General features: G+C 42.1%; 2 protein-coding genes across 5 annotated transcripts; one reads left to right on the forward strand and one right to left on the reverse strand.

Moving 5' to 3' along the window:
• Nucleotides 20-5,233, reverse strand: LOC8082689 (ATP-dependent DNA helicase Q-like 3). Of its 3 annotated transcripts, none has more exons than XM_021459217.1 (21): nt 5,072-5,233; nt 4,792-4,871; nt 4,563-4,710; nt 4,339-4,446; nt 4,233-4,240; nt 4,063-4,146; nt 3,664-3,804; nt 3,538-3,572; nt 3,374-3,457; nt 3,194-3,282; nt 2,743-2,895; nt 2,544-2,640; nt 2,376-2,379; nt 2,142-2,291; nt 1,838-2,077; nt 1,637-1,764; nt 1,427-1,515; nt 1,192-1,322; nt 899-1,008; nt 126-708; nt 20-97 (listed from the first exon to the last, which is right to left on the reverse strand). In XM_021459217.1, exons 3-20 carry the CDS (start codon nt 4,702-4,704, stop codon nt 162-164), a joined length of 2,340 nt encoding a protein of 779 aa, XP_021314892.1. In that variant the 5' UTR covers nt 4,705-4,710; nt 4,792-4,871; nt 5,072-5,233; the 3' UTR covers nt 20-97; nt 126-161. The 3 variants fall into 3 exon arrangements, with proteins under 3 accessions (XP_021314892.1, XP_021314894.1, XP_021314891.1); XM_021459219.1 differs by having other exon boundaries at nt 33-708; nt 1,838-1,903; nt 1,985-2,077; nt 5,072-5,232; XM_021459216.1 differs by having other exon boundaries at nt 33-708; nt 5,072-5,232.
• On the forward strand, nt 10,675-14,523 carry LOC8081943 (probable polygalacturonase). Of its 2 annotated transcripts, XR_002452769.1 has the most exons (7): nt 10,675-11,421; nt 11,795-11,915; nt 12,200-12,448; nt 12,645-12,798; nt 12,959-13,746; nt 13,849-13,990; nt 14,229-14,523. XR_002452769.1 is itself a non-coding variant. In XM_002452880.2 (5 exons), the coding sequence occupies exons 1-5, from the start codon at nt 10,969-10,971 to the stop codon at nt 13,482-13,484; spliced, it is 1,503 nt and encodes a 500-aa protein (XP_002452925.1). In that variant the 5' UTR covers nt 10,675-10,968; the 3' UTR covers nt 13,485-13,824. The 2 variants fall into 2 exon arrangements, 1 of the variants encoding a protein (XP_002452925.1); XM_002452880.2 differs by lacking the exons at nt 13,849-13,990; nt 14,229-14,523 and having other exon boundaries at nt 12,959-13,824.

Consider the following 19,775-nt stretch of genomic DNA (forward strand, 5'->3'; position numbering starts at 1 on the left):
TCACTGTACAAACTACACCTTTTCACTGTACAAACTAGATATAGAGGAAAATCATCATGGGGATTCAGGAATGCTTCACTACAACGTAAATTTGCAATGTTTGATCATTGATCAAAAGACAACAAAATAAAAAATAAAAAAACAAGTTGCCCGACAGACATTCATGATTTCATCCTCTTGCTGGTTTCTTCCTTATCAACCTGACCACTAGACTTCCTACGAATACCAGATGGCTGGGAATTTGAATAGCTCTTTGCCCGATCCCTTCCTTTTTGGCTCAAGAATTCTCTGAACGTTGGTATCGCGGGGAGCACCATGTTCCCAGTTGGTATTGAGGGGAGCTCCATGTTCCCAGTCGATGCCGCAGCACCCTCTGTAGACACATCTGAATGTCCCCTTTTCCCCAACTTACAAATATGCTGTGGTTTGACGTCAGCTTCATAGTTACTGGTTTCTCCTGGCTTTGTGCCGACGATTTTAGGAGATGCTGGAGGTGACTCTGGAACAATGTCGGGGGAGCCTGATGCACCATCATCTTTAGTTTGGTCGATAACAGCATGGAGGCGGTCGTGCATCTGACTGGATGTTGCGGATGACAGCCACCGAACTGTGGCGGCTATCTGTGAGTTGTAGAACGTCTTGCCCACTTTCTCATATTTTTTGAAGCACTCTGTTTCAAGGTGTGTAGCAGAAGCCTCGTCGTCGCACCTGACAGCATGCCAAGTCATGGAACAACAAACAAGTACGCAAAAATCGAGGGTTTTTCTGGAAGTCATACAGCGCATGAAAAAAAAAGTTCAGAACACAATGTATCTCATGCTTTAATTAGCAGTTCGGGTAAAGTGACTAATGGTCGAAACCACACTTTCAAACAGTGCCAAACTGGAAGCAGACTTACGGAATATTCCCAAGTCGCAGCTTTGCTTGTCCAAGAGCATCCAACAATCTTTTCCGGCATGCATCTCTTAGCGTCTGAGAGATGCTTTTCTTGTCAGCAAGGCCACCACCCTGCCATAGTCACCATTTGAAATTAGAATTAGTAATTAAGTTATGAAAGCTAACAAGGGGGAGGGTTTTTTCAAATAGAAAACTAGTATTTCAATGGAAGAAATGCAAAAACCAACCCGTATGTCCCTTAAGTTTTGAGATTCCAAACAATAACCAAAAACAAAGGGGCAGCATTTGAATCACCTGCTGCTTGGTCTGACCTTTTCCTTGGTAATAAGCATTTTCAGCACGCTCCAGAGCTTTAAATTTTGCATCCAGACCAGCTTTTGCTGGAACCTTTGAAATGGCTATATTACTCACCACCTCATTCCCATCTGCCATAAAGAACTGCATATATTAGTGCACTCCAGTCCTCCAAATAACAACCAGAGGTATCTTCTAAATATGAAATGAAAAGAGTAATGTTCTACAACTGTACCATCAGAATCTGAGATGTCTTCAGCCGATATGCTTGCCTCATCTTCACGATTCCAGAATTCTGTGTCCAAGTGTGCTGGTTTAACTGAGCTGTCATGCAGAAAAAAAAAAATCAATGCATAGAAAATGCCAGTGTAAAGGATAAACCCACTTACAATCATCAATCAAGCACATAAAATTCTAAAAAATACAGCCAAGCCTTGTCAAGTACCTTTGAAACACTGGGGAGATCTTATTAAAGCGACAGTTGGGCACACGACGGAGTTCCTCCAGACGTGACGACACTAAATTTGGGTGCTTGCAAGCATCACATGAGCGTTGGCATAAAGTTGGTTGTACCTAAACCATTTTAAAGATAATTCAGTAACAGAAAGCAGAAAACATATTGACAAGTTCAGGATTGTTCTCAAACTTTCTCTCCAAAGCTCTCAATGATCTTTTTTCGCCGGCAGCTAGAACTTTCACAGTAGTCAACAATCTGCATCAAGTGAGGCAACATAATAGACTTGAATAAACTGCATGGCCTAGTAGACCAATGTATATGTTTGACAGTAAGAACCTGACTGAAGTCAGCTAGAGCCTTCTCAGAAAGCTCATTTGAAGAGGAAGACGGTTGTGCTTTGTTAATTTTGGGGTTTCTCAAAATGAATTCCTGTCAAAACACATGTCAGTTATACTGTTCAAAATGTAAAAATTATTGTTTGAAAACTAGTTACCATTCTCCTCCGGTCATCTAATCCGTAATACAAAACACTTCTTGAAGGTCGTTGATCACGACCAGCTCGACCTGACTCCTGATAGAAGGATTCCATTGACTTAGGCAAGTTGAAGTGGCATACAATACGGACATCTTGTCTATCAATACCCTGAAAAAGACAATAAGGAAATATATGAACAAGCACTTCTGCAGAAACAGGAACAGGATAAAATGCAACAGGAGTATTATATACCATTCTGTGGAGCGGCATCCACAAACCAATAGTCAAAGTGCCATATCAAAGCAGAAATATACATGAAATATGAAAATAAATCGTTAGTTCTAATAATTGAGATTTGTGAACAAGGAATCAGCATACAAATGACTGAAATGGCGTAAAAAGAACTGAAGAGAAGCATACCCAAAGGCTACAGTTGCAACAACAACTTGAGTTCTCGACGAAAGCCAGTCATCGAGAACAGAACTTCGCACTTTGCTATTTAGGCCAGCATGATAAGCTATTAAGGAGATGCACACAGAAACATCAGAAGAATACCAGTGAAACAATCTTGCTACAACTTGAAGTCATTAACTGCTAATTCTGACTTCAATTAGCATACCAGCAGAAGAGACACCCTGCTGTGACAAATGCATGCTTAGATCATCACAAGCTGCCCGTTCAAGACAATATATAATTGAGCAAGCATTTCCGCTTGACTTCAGTAAATTTGATATATCAGAGTAAACATCATCAAGAAGATCCTTGTAACGAACTGCAATTAGTTCATAACATAATTCATACATTAAGGGAGAACAGAACATAGAGGCAGACGAATATTTTAATCGACAATGGCTCAATGGTTATTTGAAGGCCTATAGAAAGTAAATATATAACAGTGTCGAAATTTAGAAATAATGCACCCTAATCTATATGGACAATTGTATTAGTTTCTATAATGGATTTCTTATGTGGAATATAATGGATAGGGTCTTGATGCTAAGTGCTACCTTCATGTTGACAAGTTCTTGCACCGCCAAGCAAATAAATGATCAACAAAATCAAAAAGTTACCTTCATAGAATATATTGGGTCGATTAAATGAAGCTCTAAGAATCACTGGATTTTGCAGGCACAGTGATGATATCACATCTTTCTGGACCCTGGCATAGGAAAAGAATGAGCAAAAAAGACCATGATATATTGAAAGGAGAAAGTAAAGAGATAAAAGATGAGGTTGGTAGGTTGCATTACTTCGGGACAGCAGTTGCAGTTAAAGCTAACAAAGGGATATCTGGGAACTGCTTCCTCAATGATGAAAGCTTGCGATAGCTAGGTCTGCGTTTCATGAAACAGGACTTTGCTAATTTTAAGATTAACGGTAAGTATTCACAAAACACATACAAATCACTGCATACCTGAAATCATGGCCCCAAGTCGAAATACAGTGAGCCTGTACAGAATAAATGACAGAAATAAGCAACAAATGCCATTTATAACAAATCAATGAATAACAAAGTGTTAAGGCATTGCTTAATTCAAACCTCATCAATAGCAACAAGACCAAGAAGACCTCTGTTGTAGAGCTTCTTTAGCTTTGCCATAAAGCCTGATGTTGCAACAAGCTCAGGAGTGACATATAGCAACTTTAAAGAAGGATTACCAGTATCAAGGTCTTCATGTATCTGAGGAGAGAGAGAGAGCATACATATGATAAAATTGTAAATTCCAAAAATAAGAAGAGCTATGCAAGAGCTGTCCATATCTCGCTACTAGAGACAGTGGTCAGTTCAGAAACAAAAGTAAAAATTCTGAATCTCAGAGTATCAGCCAATCAGCCATGTACAAGTTGGTTATGATGTCAGTTACAGGAGGGTCCAAAATTGGCACATCACTTGAGCTATCCCAGCAGAGCATTACTTTGTACCATATGGGGACCTTACCCTTTGTTTAGTGTGAGATGCCTGTGTTGATGAGAGAAATTCAGCTGGAATCCCTTTATTTTTCAAGCTGGCAACCTGGTTCTCCTGTAAATTTCATATGCAGAGCACATGATGTTCCATGACACATGAAGAATAACAGGAAAAGGATATCTATGACCAATAAATCTTACCATCAGCGCTGGTTAGCAGATTTTTCAATCAAATCAAGGAACTGTTAGTATAAACTTCCAAGTAATAAACGCTTTCAGGTTATGGAAATATATAGGATCAGTTCACCTATCAAGGGTGAAATGACAAGAACAATGCCTGTCTTCACCAGAGCTGGAACCTGATAGCACATGGACTTTCCACCGCCAGTTGGCATCAAACAAAAGCAATCTCTTCCTGCAGATAAAATGTTTAACATATTAAACAAAACCAACAAGGTTGAAAACATCTCAGCAACACAAGCGCTAGCCAGTATAAATATAAGGACACACAAGCACAGTAAGTGAGCAGACCTGATAGAACAGCTTCTATAGCTTCCAGTTGTTTTCCTCGAAATCCCGAATATCCGAAATATTGGTTCAAGACACTCTCGAGCTCCTTAGGAGCCTTCTTTTCACGCCCTGATGCCCCCTTAATCTGAAGTACGCCTTTCATTTTGAGCTGAACACCCCACAATGCGTAAGAAGGAATCAGAGAATGCCAAGAAATGCGACGGCTGTGACGCAATAGGAACAGACTTACTGCAGGGCGGCGTGGAGATTCAGTTGAATCCCAATAGCTTGGAAAACAAACTTCCCAACCCGCACTTTGTGTCCCAATTCCTATGGCATCGAAAAGGGGAAAAAATAAGACGAAGAAGAATAAACTGGACCGAATCATACATGGGTGCATCAGATTAAGACGCCACCACTCAGGAAGGTAATCCACTATGAATGGACTAGTGGAGGAGATGAAGGGAGATGTCGATATAATTGCTCAGAACCCACTCCTCTTAGAGTCGGAGCAGATTAGGTTTCCTTACCAACAGAAGAAATCAATGCAAAGTCCGGACGGATTGATCTCCAGTCCTCTGCAGACCAGTACGAGGCGGGAGGGGGAGGGGGGCGAGGAGCCGCGGAGGACGGCGCCTACGAGTACGAGGTGCTGCCGTGGGCGGGAGGCGGACCGGCTGCCGGGCTGCGGACGACGACGACGGTGTCAGCGTCTGGGTGGTTCCAGGCCGGGCCTCGTGTTGGGCCTTATGAACAGCACTATATGGGCCTTGCGTTGTGCTGGGCTAGATATAAGCCCATATAGGCCCAAATTTCAAAAGTCCCGAAACAGGTCCAGTTTGTGTACCTTGACCTTAATAATAGGTGTCTCAAAAAAAACCTTGTAAAAGAAAACATGATATGTTCTTAAAAGGAAAACATATCCATTAACCTGTGGTACAGTTATTTGGATGACTCATAACTGGAACATTTTATTTATTGCAATGCCCATCCCAATAATAGTGAGCTAGCTAGCTATTTTTGTTAGATTTATTCGGGGTTTGGTCTAACCTCAAATTAAATAAACTTAAATGCACATAATAATAATAAGTGCTAGTGCAACAAAATATTAATCTCATATATTAATTTGACATTATATTGACTTAACATAAATATTCCATGTTCTAAATTATAAGAACTTTTGGTTTTTCTTGATACATTGTTTCTACTATATATCTAGACATAGTGTATATCCAAGTATATAACAAAAACAAAAATCGTATACCCTGCTTTTGTATTTAGCAAAAGCCAGAACATTTAACAGCGCCTACGTACAGCCCCCCCCCCCCATTGAAGACCTTATGGCCTTAACTCCGAAAATAAGTTCACACTCAACACAATTAAACGCTCATCAGAACGATCCGAAGCTACACTTGTTGAGACTAAAGGATGAATATCCGATGGCTCCAACTCTGATGAAAAACTTGTCTCTATCGAGTCCCTCCACTGCAGTTGAGGCGGTGAGCTTGCTCTGATCTCTAGTTATTGACTATCTCCTCCACTTGCAGTCTAATCTATGGCTTGAACATTGATATCTATCTTCTTATCATCTTGAAAATCCTGAACAAAACTCTTCCCAAACCTATCCATGTAATCCCCTAAAAATACATTTCATTTCTCAGTTTCTAGGTGGACCAAAGAACAGACAATGAAATAATATTGGTAATCATATGTCGCTTTTTAGCAATCCAAAATCGGGTAACAGATTCAAAACAGTTATCCAAATTAAGACCCAACAAATTAGAGACTGATAGCCAAATATTTCTAGCTACACATCAATAAAAGAAAAGATGATTAATCGTCTCATGGTCGTTACAGAACATGCAAGAAGGGTCACTAACTTTCATGCGTTTGGCGAGGTTATCTCTTGTTAACAAAAATTATGTATCAAGAAAAGTCGAAACCTATTATAATTTAGATAGATAGAGTATATGGCAATTGTGGACTTGTGGTGTGTAACTGTTGTATGTTCATGAAGTATGGAAGACAAGTCACATCGCATGCCCGCACGCGCCACAGATCTGTGTGTAACTATTGTACATTTAATAAGAAAGAAAGAAAGAAAAAAACGAAAAATAAGAAGGTTGAAGGCAAACCACATGCGTGTGAACGGACTCGGGCATTCAGTTCATGACATGAGCGGCTTTATACTCAAAGCGAGAAGATGATAGATTATAGAGACCTATCGGGTGACATAAAGGTTGGAGCTAGGTTGAAGATAGTGTGGATCCGTATTCTCAATTGTAATTTAAGAAGAATAGGGGTCTTCTTTCCCCGTAATGAATAGAACAGTCTGTCAATCTACACAGCTCATGTTCTAGAAACTATGACGAAGAGTCTTTTGAAAAAAACATGGCTAAAAAAGTATTAAAAAAGTATTGTTCAGAGCATCTCCAATGGTTTACCATTTACACTTACTATCCTTGTTTATTTGGCAAAAACTGCAAATTTGATTCTCCAATAGTTTGCTAAAGGACTTGCCAAATTTTGAGGAGTTGCTATCCAGGGGTGCTCCACGCGCAAATTTGCGCGCACTCCGCGACTTGCCATCGCGCGAGGAGCCCGCGCCGCCCCTTCTCCCGCGCTGCCTCGGAATTTTTCGAACTCCTTCGTGCCCCGTCCTCTTGCCTCTGTCGTCCGCGCGGCTGTCCTCCGTCGTCGTCCGCAAGTTGCCCCTCTTACCACTTGCTCCCCTGATTCCTGGTGCAGATGCAGCGCAAGAGCAGGCAGCAAGAGCAGCAGCCTGTACGATGTATACGTTGGTTGCTTGTGTTGCGATGGCCGGACGCGGAGGAGGCAGCAAGAGCAGCAGCCTGTATGTGGTGCTGGGCGTGGCCAGCGACTGCTCCGACGCCGACCTGTGCAGCGCCTACCGCAAGCTCGCCATGGTCGGTGATCTCCTTTGTTTTCTCTGCTTCCCTTTGTCCTGTCTGGCTACTATGTTTCGCTCAAAGATTCCGACTCTGTTGATCCGCGCAGTACAATAGCAAGGGGGAGAGCCTGGAGGACCTGCAGCGGCAGTTTGAGGAGCTGTTCCTGAGGCCGTCGCCGTCGTCCTTCTCGCTGGTGGGTATTCTCCTCTGCTGTCTGCTCTGCATCCTTGAATCGCTTTGCTAGGACTCTAGAATTCTCGTCGGCGTAGATGCTCCTGGACCGAGCCACGCGCTCACGCCTGCTTCTGGCCAGGCCAGGCGACGGTGATAGGCTAGCAGATGGAGATCGCCGCACTGAAGCAGCTACGCACGGCGGCTATGAGATCTCGGTGCCGAGCATATGAAGAGACAGTTGAACGGCGGTTGAAAGATGTGGATCTCCTTTTCTATTTTACCAAACCCAAATGCCAAACCATTGGAGATACAAGATTATTTCACTTGCCATTTATTTTTGCCACTTGTCAAAACACAAGATTTGGTAAGTACAATTTGGCAAACCATTGGAGATGCTGTGAGAGGCTCGAAGCTCATCGTCAAACGTACAACCGTGCACGCGCTCATGGGCATTGCAGTTGCAATTGATGCATCAATCGCATCAGGTAGGTGCATAGGATAACCAAAGGACGGGCATTATATTTATATTTCCCCTAATCTGGTGGTGCTGAACCACGACGAGCTTTATTCGCCTAACGACAGGCACGGCTCACCCGTCCGTCGACGTCGTCGCCAAGAGAATACTCGTCGTACCTACCACCTGCTACTGCTATGCTGCGTCAAACCCAAGTCAGGAAGAGACGGCGAAATGGCCTGATGGCCACCTGACCACACCAAACTGCTATCGCCTCATGGATATGATATCCCTGTGCTCTGAATTCTGCAATGCCGGTGAGCTGCAGCCTGCAGGGAGAAAAGCATGCTTGCTACGGTACGGTGCTACCACGAGTGAGTAGCCTAGCCAACAGCTGACAATAGTCAATACGTGAAGCAAGAACAGTCAACTTTTGCATGTATGTTGTTCCAACTACAAGGAAATGTATAGTCTGTTTGTACGTTCTTGTTGTTCGTTTGATAGAATTCTAGATGTTTGGTTCCCACCGACAGGAGTGCTGACTGCGGTTACATTTGGTTAAGTCCAGAGCTAGCCGGTTCGATTGAGCTTATCAGCCGAATCTGCAAGTCATTCAACAATATTTTTCTTTCACAACAAATCAGTCATCAGTATTTTGTGTCATGGCTTATCGGTAGGGATGAAAACGGTACGGATATTTTCCGACCGTATTCGAGACCGAATTCGTTTAGAGATATTCAGATCAGTCCGTATCCGAGTCCGAATGTTCAACATCCGATACCGTATCCGTATCCGAGTACTTAAACCGTATATGATGTCGACATCCAATCGTATCTTATCCGACATAGTTGATATTATCCGAATTCGACCAGAAATACAAAAACAAATATGATATCGATGATATCCGTCCGTATCCGATCCGTTTTCATCCCTACTTATCAGCCAAATGAACCAAACACGCCTAATTGTGGCTGCCATAGCAAAAAAAAAAACTATCTTTTGGTATAAATGTTATTGGAGCTAGTGATCTTTTCAAGCTTGACACCGTGGCAAGCACATTCCAATTCTTGCAATGGACCATAGCCCAAGCCTCAATCAAAGTCATAAGACACGCTCTTGCAAGTAAAAAAACAACATGGCGTACAACTTGTCACCGAATGTCATCGTCGTTCTTGAGTTAGGTCTCGTTTGATTGCCTTTAGTAAACTTTACCACCATCACATCGAATGTTTTGACATATGCATAGAGTACTAAATATAATTTATTTATAAAATTAAAAACACGGTTAGAGAGTAGTTTGCGAAACGAATCTTTTGAACATAATTAGTCCATGATTAAACACTAATTGCCTAATAAAACAAAAATGTTATTGTACGTGTTAAACTTTAACAACCTTAACCAAACACACCCTTATATCACACCCACCAACACAAACTCTGACTTCACCGTATCACATTCTTTCAAGCAAGTCAATAATAGATCCTTGTTAGAAATTAGCAGGAGTATGGTAATGTTGAGCATGTCCATCAAAATGGTGCCTTAAGAAAGGACATAATTGCCGAAACATCGCTGCCCGTCTCACATATATATTATTTAAAGAATCTCGATATGGCTTTTGTTTCACCTAAAGAGGTCCTCTAAAGCAAGAGCGAGCCAGGAAAGAAAGACACCTCAGTAGACACCCCATTGGGAAGAGCAACACACATTAGTGTGTCGTGGGTTCTAGCAAAGTGATCAAGCCTTAAGCTCCGAACCATGAACCATTCATCCATACCCGTTGCACCAAGGTGTGGCATGCTGAGAGAACATTAGTCATGATGTCATACATAAGTGTTGCCCACCGTTGCCAAATCTATGGCTGGCACCTATTGAGTTGTCGATGCTAGTATAGCCTATGGGCATAACCAAGGCCATGTCATAGCCGCTGCTTAGCACTAAAGTCCACCCATGGCAAGCTACTGCATGGCTAATAAAAGTCTAAAACCTAACTGTGATGCGACCCTCATTGAGCTTCATCCTACCTCTATGCCTTTCACAATGTATGTCCAAAAGTAATACCCAAAATAGAAAGAGTGTATTTAAATATCATTTTCAACTCTACAACAAACGATGTATGTTATGATTATGCATTCAGAGTTCGGTGAATGCCTATGGTGCTTATATGGGGGCAAATTTGTTGGTGGCCAACTGCCGCCACGATTACATGTCTTGTCCTTATCCGTTTGGTAGCTAACATCTGTGATGTCTTTTATATGTCTTGTCCAAGTAATTTGATTTCTCTTTGAGCTCGATCTTTGGACAAAATTCTTTTTATCAAATGTGTGGTGGCTTCACAAGGTTTACGAAGAGTTACAATATTTCATTGATTCATTCTTGTGCAAATCTATCTGTAATTACCGTGTTGCCAAAGCTGCACCAAGCAAAGCTAATCCAGTAATCCTTCATCATCAGCAAGAACAAAGTATACGTACCTTCCACCGTCCGCTCTCCATCCAATGGCCCATATGCTCAGGGCTCACAGTGGCAGCATAGTAATTCTGGCCATCTTCTTCTTCCACTGCACAGCGCGGCACCCAACCCAACCCACCATGATCGGGAGGAGCGCACACAACCGTCCGTCCGGCCATCCCATCGCGTCGGCTTCACTCAAACGGCTTCTCCCGCATCCTATAAAAACCTCCTCACCAACTTCCCATGGCGGAAATTCTCGCCCTCCCACACCGACCCCTCTCCCCCTCGGCCCGCCTTCCCCCGGGAACACGCGCCCTGCGCCACCGACTGATCCCAGGCCGTCGCCGCGTCCGACCTAGGTCGCGAGATCTCGGGGGAGCGGAGCCCCGCCGCGCTCCCGCTTCCTGCAGGAGACACGCAGGGACCGCGCGGCGCGATGGTGGAGACGGGCGGGGGGAGGCTGCACCAGCGCCGGGGCGCGGTCGCCTTCGTCGCGGCAAACAAGGCGCTGCTGGCTGCCGCGTGGGTCGTCGGGTTCGCGCTCGTGTTCCTGTGGCAGAGCGCCTCGATGTCCTTCGGCAGCGCTGGCGCCGGCGGCGCCGCTGGCGGAGGGTTCCTCAGGCTCCTGTCGGCGCCGCCTCCGCCGCCGCGCCCCGCGCCGCGGCTTCGCCCCACGGCGTACAACCTCACGGACTTCGGCGCCGTCGGGGACGGCCGGGCCGTCAACACCGAGGCGTTCGAGCGCGCTGTCGAGACCATCGCCGCCCTCGCGGAGCGAGGCGGCGGGCAGCTTAATGTGCCCCCCGGGCGCTGGCTCACGGCGCCCTTCAACCTCACCAGCCACATGACGCTGTTTCTTGCCGAGGGCGCGGAGATCCTTGGCATTACGGTAAGGAATTTACTGTTTCTTGTAAACTTACCTGTGGGAGTTTAGTAATTAGATAGATAGATCTTCTCATGTGCATTTTCTAAGCTCCAAGCCTGCAACCAAAAGTTAGTGCTGCTTTCATGTCGTGCGGAAATTGCGCTGTTATTAACATATTCTCCAATAGAATAGTTTGTGATTTGGCTAGTTGACTATGGACATATATCAACGACAAACATAAGAATGTTTGCCGTCTGATCTCTGATGTGTCCTGGAGAGCAATACTCTAGTGCTGAAAACATCTAGACTAGTACCAGTATGCATTCAGAGTTCGGTGAATGCCCCACATTTCAGATTGCCATCTTATTTAACTGGCATTCTGATGTTTTCTGGACAGGATGAGAAGTACTGGCCATTGATGCCAGCATTACCATCATATGGGTATGGGCGGGAGCGCAAAGGACCACGCTTTGGGAGTCTCATTCATGGACAGAATTTGAAAGATGTAGTCATTACAGGTTTGCAATCTCTCTGGATAGCTGCATCTAAGCTATACAGTACAGAATATTTTGCACTGTCATATTCTGTAATGATATTTTACTGACTACACAGTCAAATTCATTCAAATGCAACAAGTGCACTTCTGTCGCAAATCCAATGCTTTAGCTGTAACTTATCAAGCTTGTTTGCTCCCCAATCTTATACTGACAGAACAATGAGATTCTTTCTATTTCACTGTCTAATTGAATATAATTATCTGATCTTTATATATTTGCTTTTCCTTCTTCGATGTGTTGAATAGGACATAATGGGAGCATAAATGGCCAGGGTGAAGTTTGGTGGATGAAGCATCGCAGAAGAATTCTGAATAACACAAGACCTCCTCTTGTGCAGCTGATGTGGTCCAAGGACATTATTATTGCCAACATAACATTGAGGAATTCACCTTTCTGGCACTTGCATCCGTATGATTGCACAAATGTAACTGTTTCGAATGTTACTATCTTATCTCCTGTTTCTGGTGCTCCAAACACAGATGGCATAGATCCAGGTATTCTTGCTACACATGTATTTAACAGATTTCCATTATGTCATTCATATTTTAAACACTTTGACACTGTACCAATAGATACACCCATTTTCTCATACTATAAACATGCCATCTATACTAACTCTTACACTAGTTAGATCATGTTCACCACAAATTATAATGTAGATTCCTATTTCTCACATATAAGTGTATGCAGATTCTTCTCAGGATGTGCTTATTGAGAATTGCTACATATCGGTTGGTGATGATGCAATAGCTATAAAGAGTGGTTGGGATCAGTATGGGATTGCATATGGTCGCCCATCTTCTAACATTTCAATCCGCAATGTAAATGCCCGTTCTCTAGTGAGGTGAGAATTGAGATATCTTGGCTACATTGCTTGTCTACAATAATCTGCTTTTGTGCATAGTCCTTGGAAGTCAAACCTCAACACTAGCAAATTACTACTATGGTGCATATTGCTGAGCGTTATCAATCAGGCTTACACTATCTACTCTCTCTGTGTGCAGTGCTGGAATTTCAATAGGAAGTGAGATGTCTGGCGGAGTAGCAAATGTTACGGTGGAGAATGTACGCATCTGGGAATCAAGAAGAGGTGTGAGGATAAAGACTGCCACGGGAAGAGGTGGCTACATCCGTAACATCTCCTACCGCAACATTACTTTTGACAATGTTCGTGCTGGGATTGTGATAAAGGTTGACTACAACGAGCATGCTGATGATGGATATGACCGGACAGCATTCCCAGATATCACGAGTATATCGTTCAAGGGAATCCATGGGCGGGGTGTTCGGGTGCCTGTCCGTGCTCATGGCAGCGATGTCATCCCCATCAGGGACATCAGCTTCCAGGACATGTCGGTAGGCATCAGCTACAAGAAGAAGCACATCTTCCAGTGCTCCTACGTTGAGGGGCGCGTCGTCAGGCCCGTGTTCCCGAAACCATGTGAGAACCTGGACATCTATGACGAGCAAGGGCAGCTTGTCAAGCGGGCAGTGGCCCTGAACAGCACAGAACTTGACTACGATATATGAGGCGCATACCATACCACAGCATTGACAGTTGGAGTAGTGGAAATTGGTGCTCTCTACCCTCAGAAATCAATTTTCTCCAATTCTCCAGGTTTTTTTGATCTAGAATTGTAAATAGAGGAGATTCTCCTCTTGATAGGTTTGCTGCTTACAGTGGCTGATTGTATCTCACCGCTCACCGGTGATTTGGCCATGGACATTTCGCATCGCCAGAACCTTCCTGGCGACAAATGCATGCTGTCAATATATTGTACGGCTGAATAGTGTATGTAGCATATACAGTATTATTCTTATTTTTAAGCATATCAGCAAGGAAAGGAGAACCATATGGTCTCACCTCTCACATGGCTATAGCCTTTAATTTCAGCTATCTGTTGGGCCGGGCTTTACATTCGATGTTTAATTGGGCCAAAACTGCAAGATGTTACTACTCTACTTGCCACCCATGATTACAACGAGCATACCAACCTGCTCCTGTTTCAATTTCACCGGTCTTCAACCAGTGGAAGGTATGTACTTTCTCCGTCCAAAATATATAATTTTAGTTTTGCAATATTCTTTCTGAAAAAAATAGCTAAGCTTAGAAAATTGTATGAACATTTATGTCCCTAAGTAAGTTTACTACGAAAATATATTTCCATAATTAATTTAGTAATACTTATTGGTATCATAAATGTCTATTTCTCGAGTAGATTTGATCATATTTGAAATCGTTGGTTGAGAAGTGATAATTGTATTTTTTTTTAGTGACGGCCGGACGTAGGGAAGAGTACTTCGTAGACTACTACAGTAGTAGTGTTCCAAAACTACACTTGAAAGTGACTGCTAGTACCAAGAAGGGTCAGTTCACGGGTTTTAATTTATCTGCCAAGCTTTGTTTTGACAGCCACAAATTAAATTTCACGGGCTCATTCATGGCAATGGCTTGCCCTACTTTCTGCAATAGTTTTTCAGCTAAGCGAATCGATCAAAGTCAGCTGAATTGTCCTCATCGCCATCCATCCCATCTCGTGGCCATGCATTCCAAGCAAAGGCTTCTTTAGTTTCGGTTGCGATCGGATCGGCCTCAACAAGCACAGTACTTTTTTTCGATTCTGAGATAAAGAGAGATGTGTCGTGCGTGTGTGTGTTTGTCTAGCGACGTGCGTATAGCACACGTATGCCTCAGGCGTTTCTGTGGCTCTGGGACAGTACACATGCGTGGCAACAGCCAACAGCTTTGCTTTGGTTCGGATAGCTGGGCCGGGCGAGAATGGACCGGCGAATCTTTGGGCCTGGAACAGATAAGATCCGATCCTGCACGCCCCTCAGCAACCGTACCGACCACATTTTTAATACGCGCACATGCTCTATTTTGTTACTCCTGTGCCAATCGCTGCGGTTTGTCACTCAAGTTGACAGCTGCATTGCTCCGAGACCGACAACTATAGCAGATTGACCTGTTCTACAGCTCTAGAACAAAGGCCTTGTTTAGTTCGCAAAAATTTTCAAGATTCTCCGTCACATCGAATCTTTGATCGCATACATAGAGCATTAAATAAAGATAAAAATAAAAACTAATTACACAGTTTACCTGAAATTTGTGAGATGAATCTTTTGAGGCTAATTACTCCGTTATTGGACAATGTTTGTCAAATAAAAACGAAAGTGCTACAGTAGCCAAAAAGCCAAAATTTTGCGAACTAAACAAGGCCAAAATATGATAGTCCAGATAGGTCCTAGCAATTAGTACTAGTTAGTCAACATTATAAAGCCATAGGTAGTACTCTTTTCGATTTAAATTATAAGTTAATTTATTTTTACATCAAATTTGCTATGATTTAATGTACCAGAAAAATCAAAGGTACTTATCTTTAGAGCGAAGAGAGTATTACATATTTTTCCTTTTTTTTTTGCAAACCTACCTTAACACGTACACTCTCCCGTTCCAAATTAAGTCATTTTAGCTTTCTAATTTAAATGTATTTAAGTTAAAATAAATTAACATCTGCTCTCTCCGTCGATAAAGGAATACAATTCTCGCTTTTCAAGAATTCAAGCCATTTAAGCTTTGACTAAATTTATATAAAAAGTACTAATATTCATGGTACAAAACCGTTAGATTAGTTATAGAATATATTTTTATAATAAATCTATTTTAAGACATAAATATTAATACTATTTATTATAAATTTGGTCAAACTTAGATTAGTTTGACCGGCACAATTCCCATAATTATGTTTTTTTTTGAACGGAGGGAGTATTATATCAGTTCTCTTAGTGAAACAAGGAGCACATGCTATATATCAAATAATGTTGTTCATCAATTAAATGGGACATAGCTCAACTGGATATAGTTTTTCTTTTAGTGGAACCAATCCATCCAAATTTAAGTCCTCGAGCGAATTAATCATAGATTAGCTGGTTGAATTTCTTATGGTGGAACCTGCCCACCTGTGTTTAAGTCATCAATCTGGCACAGGTGTTTATATTTTTCTAGATTTATTCCTGGATTTAACGGTGCTATGCTATACTTTCAGTTGTACGCGACGTCCTCGTCGTGGTCACTTCATGAATCTCGTGTTGTACCGGCTCAGTCATTCGGAGGTGCTTATAGGAGTAGAGTTTACGTACATGTGTTTATAAAGATAAATATATATATATATATATATATATATATATATATATATATATATATATATATATATATATATATATATATGCGTTGTGAGTGTCTGTGTTGGAGGAGGGACTGAAGCATCCGAGAGGCACTTACATAAGATATCAATTTTATGGCCATGAACGTTACAGCATCAAAGCTTGGCGCTGGTGACTCGTCAGGTCAAATCGTGGCTTGAAAAAAGAAAACAGGAGCTAGGGTGCTACTAGAGTGTATTTTAAATTTCAGGATGATAGCTACTTCTACTTGATTTTCTTTTCTCTTACAAGAAAAAACAAAAGAAATGAGCGGGGAATTCTTGAGAGCTACAGCTGCTGAAACATCGACTTCGGCCTTCCCTTTCGCTGATGATCGTGGTGGTTTGTTTCGCTGTCGATTGCTGCACTTGCTAGAAGGAAAAGTCTTGCCTTGCCTCTCCGATTCCTTCCTTCCTCCAGCATGCAAATGCATCGTCGATCAGATAGGGGACGGGCTCAGAACTTTCAGTTTTTTTTTCAGATGCTCTACCTTGTTTAAATCCAGGATATAAAGTTATGTTAAATCGGCTGTCATATGGAAGTGTCACATCGAGTGTTTGGATAGCAGTAATAAAAAAATTTGTAGAAGTCCTTATTACTCAGTTGGACGGATTTATTAAGCCTAATCAATTCGTCATTAGCAATGTTTACTGTAGCTTTACTATAGCGCCAAATTTATCAAATCATGAACTAATTAGGCTTAGAAGATTTGTCTCGCAAAATAATCATAATCTATGTAATTAGTTATTTTTAGTTTATATTTAATACTTTATGCATGTGTCCAAATATCCAATAGGATAGGAAATAAACTTTAGGGGGAGAAATTAAAGAAGCCTAATCTAAGGTATAAAGTTTTGGGGTGTCACATCGATTGTCACATGTGATGTTATATGAGAGTGTCTGGGTAGAAGTCCTTGGTACTCCAAGAGACAAATTTATTAAGCCAAAATAATCTGTCATCACCACATGTTTACTGTAGCTTTACTATAGCACCATATTATCAAATCGTAGACATATTATCAAATCGTAGACTAATTAGACTTAAAATGTTCGTTTCGTAAATAGTCGTAATCTCGCTATCCGATGATAAAGAAGTAAACTTTAGGGAAGAACTAAACAATGCAGTCAGCGTAGTTTCCAGCAGGGTACGGTGCCAGGCACGAAGGGCACATGCATGCATGCTGCATGCATTTGAAACAGACCACCATGACCATCAGATCATGCATGAAGACTACGGAGCGTCTTGTGAACAAAAAGAAGAGCTAGCAGATTTTGCTAGGGCAACGATGCAAGACGGTCTTCCACAAGAAGGGAAGGTGTGGTAAAACACACGGCCTTCTTGTTGACTAGCTGTGCGCGTCCGTACGGTGTGGTTTTGTTCGTACGATGAGCAGCACAATCACATTGTTATCAAGTAACACAAGCATGGCATCCTATTGCTCGAGCTGGGCACACAAGAGGTTCATCTGAGACCGGTCTCTCTGATTGCTTTTGTCTAACTGGACGACCACCCGCACGCGGAGACATTATTATTGATAGCAGGTAATTAGCCATATGCATGCATGCATGATGCATACCTAACAATGGTTTTGGAGAATAAGGGCAACACTTCATCCCTGGGTTTTTCTGTACAGGGCACAGGCCCACTGTTGTCCCCGACCTTCTAGAGTAGGACACACCTATTACACAAGTAACGACAAGAAAGTAAGTGCAAGAAATAAACACAATATTTTTCTCTCGATGATAGTGAGGTGTTGCCACGGCCCTTTAGTTTATGTTGGAGCACTCACTAAAGGTAGAGCTCCCTTGGGTCACAGGGGCTTACCTCCACTAAGAGTTTTTTTTATCTCTAGATTGACAGGTCTCAAACTAAGCACAAAGAAATCTTATCCCTTCAACAATCACCACCAAGAGGAAGATCACTAAGCCACAACCACCAATTCATTTATAGTGTGATTAGTTCCTTTCTCCATTCAGCATGCCTTGCATCTCATATTTAGCCCTTGTTTAGATCCAAAAAGTTATTAGATTTTGACACTGTAGCACTTTCGTTTTTATTTGACAAACGTTGTCTAATCATGGAGTAATTAGGCTTAAAATATTCGTCTCGCGATTTAAGGCAAACTGTGCAATTAGTTTTTATTTTCATCTATATTTAATACTCCATGCATGTGCTGCAAGATTTGATGTAACGGGAAATCTTGAAAAGTTTTTTGTTTTTAGGGTGAACTAAACAAGGCCTTAGACCGCTAGAGGCCAGGCTCACGTCGTGCAAGCTTCGATGCTTAGTTGCATGAGGCTATAGGATTAGGAATCCAAGAGCAGTTGTTTAGTTGGGTAGATATCTGAGCTCTAACATACCGTGACGAGTTGCGAGTAGAGAGAGCAGGCGCTTGCGTGAGTCAGGACACGGGGAAACACAATTCATTTAGTTTCTGAGGGGACTTCGCATGAGCCATGCCTGGCCTGATGCGTGATACAACAAAGACTTGTTGGCTACATCCCAAGTGCCTGGTCCAAGCAAATACAGGCATCCAAACACGCTATTAGGTCATGTCAATAGCCACTAGTAACAAGCTTGAACTTCCACTTGACCGCTTCAACTTCCACTTGACTAGAACCAGACAGTGGCACAAAGGAATTCACGCTTGCTACTCACTTGCGCTAAAGAAGCCCTTGATCTTGCAATTAATCATCAATATGCTCTCCTCTATCAATATATCTCCCCAAGTATGTTTTATACAAACTAGGAATTAGAGAGAGTTCAAAATGACTTAGAGAACATCTAGTTATAGCCCAACAAGGACAGTTAGCTGGTGCAAAGGAATTCTACACACAATAATCACAAGATGATACGAGGGCTGCAGAAAGTCATCACTGGATGATGTAGTGAGCACTAACATCCTTATCACAAGCAATGCCTATGCTCCGGTGAGATGCGCTGATGCATCATCAGATCATATATAGTGAGCAATACAACCATGCACTTGGCTTCACAACACTTAAACATTTTATCACCTGATCATCGTACAAGCCACATACATTACAAGGTATGATATGGTGATTAATAGAGTGTTGCACTAAGTTTCATAGCCCCTACATGTATCACCTAAGTCCATTGAGAAATGCTTTGTTTAGTTTTTCAACTTGAAACTTGTCTAATTCAATTATGTGAGTTTCTAATCAATTTATCATCTTTTCTAGGCTATCCTTGAGTACCTAGCCCTTTGAACCGGTCCAATGAAAACCATATGGATCATATGAGCAAAGGACACCCTAGGATGTACAATAAATACCAACATGGCATATCCAAGGATGAATTTGTTTCAGAAAAGGAAAGCTTATATTACAAGGTGTTAAGTTTTAGGAATTAGGACAATGGTTTGAAAGTTTAGAGATGAAATTAAGATGGTGTCTGGTTTGAGAAACTAGGCAAACCAACATGAAAGTTAATATGAGATGGTCCATCATGAACTCATTCTTTAGATTTTAATGGAACGATTCTATTCATATGCTTTATACTAAGCTTGTGAAGGATCAACGCATTCCATTTCACAAGCCAAACAAAAAGAAGTGAAGATAATAAATCTCCATTTCACAAGCCAAACAAAAAAAAGT

This window comes from Sorghum bicolor, chromosome 4 (assembly GCF_000003195.3).
Source record: "Sorghum bicolor cultivar BTx623 chromosome 4, Sorghum_bicolor_NCBIv3, whole genome shotgun sequence".
In the NCBI taxonomy this organism is placed as follows: domain Eukaryota; kingdom Viridiplantae; phylum Streptophyta; class Magnoliopsida; order Poales; family Poaceae; genus Sorghum; species Sorghum bicolor.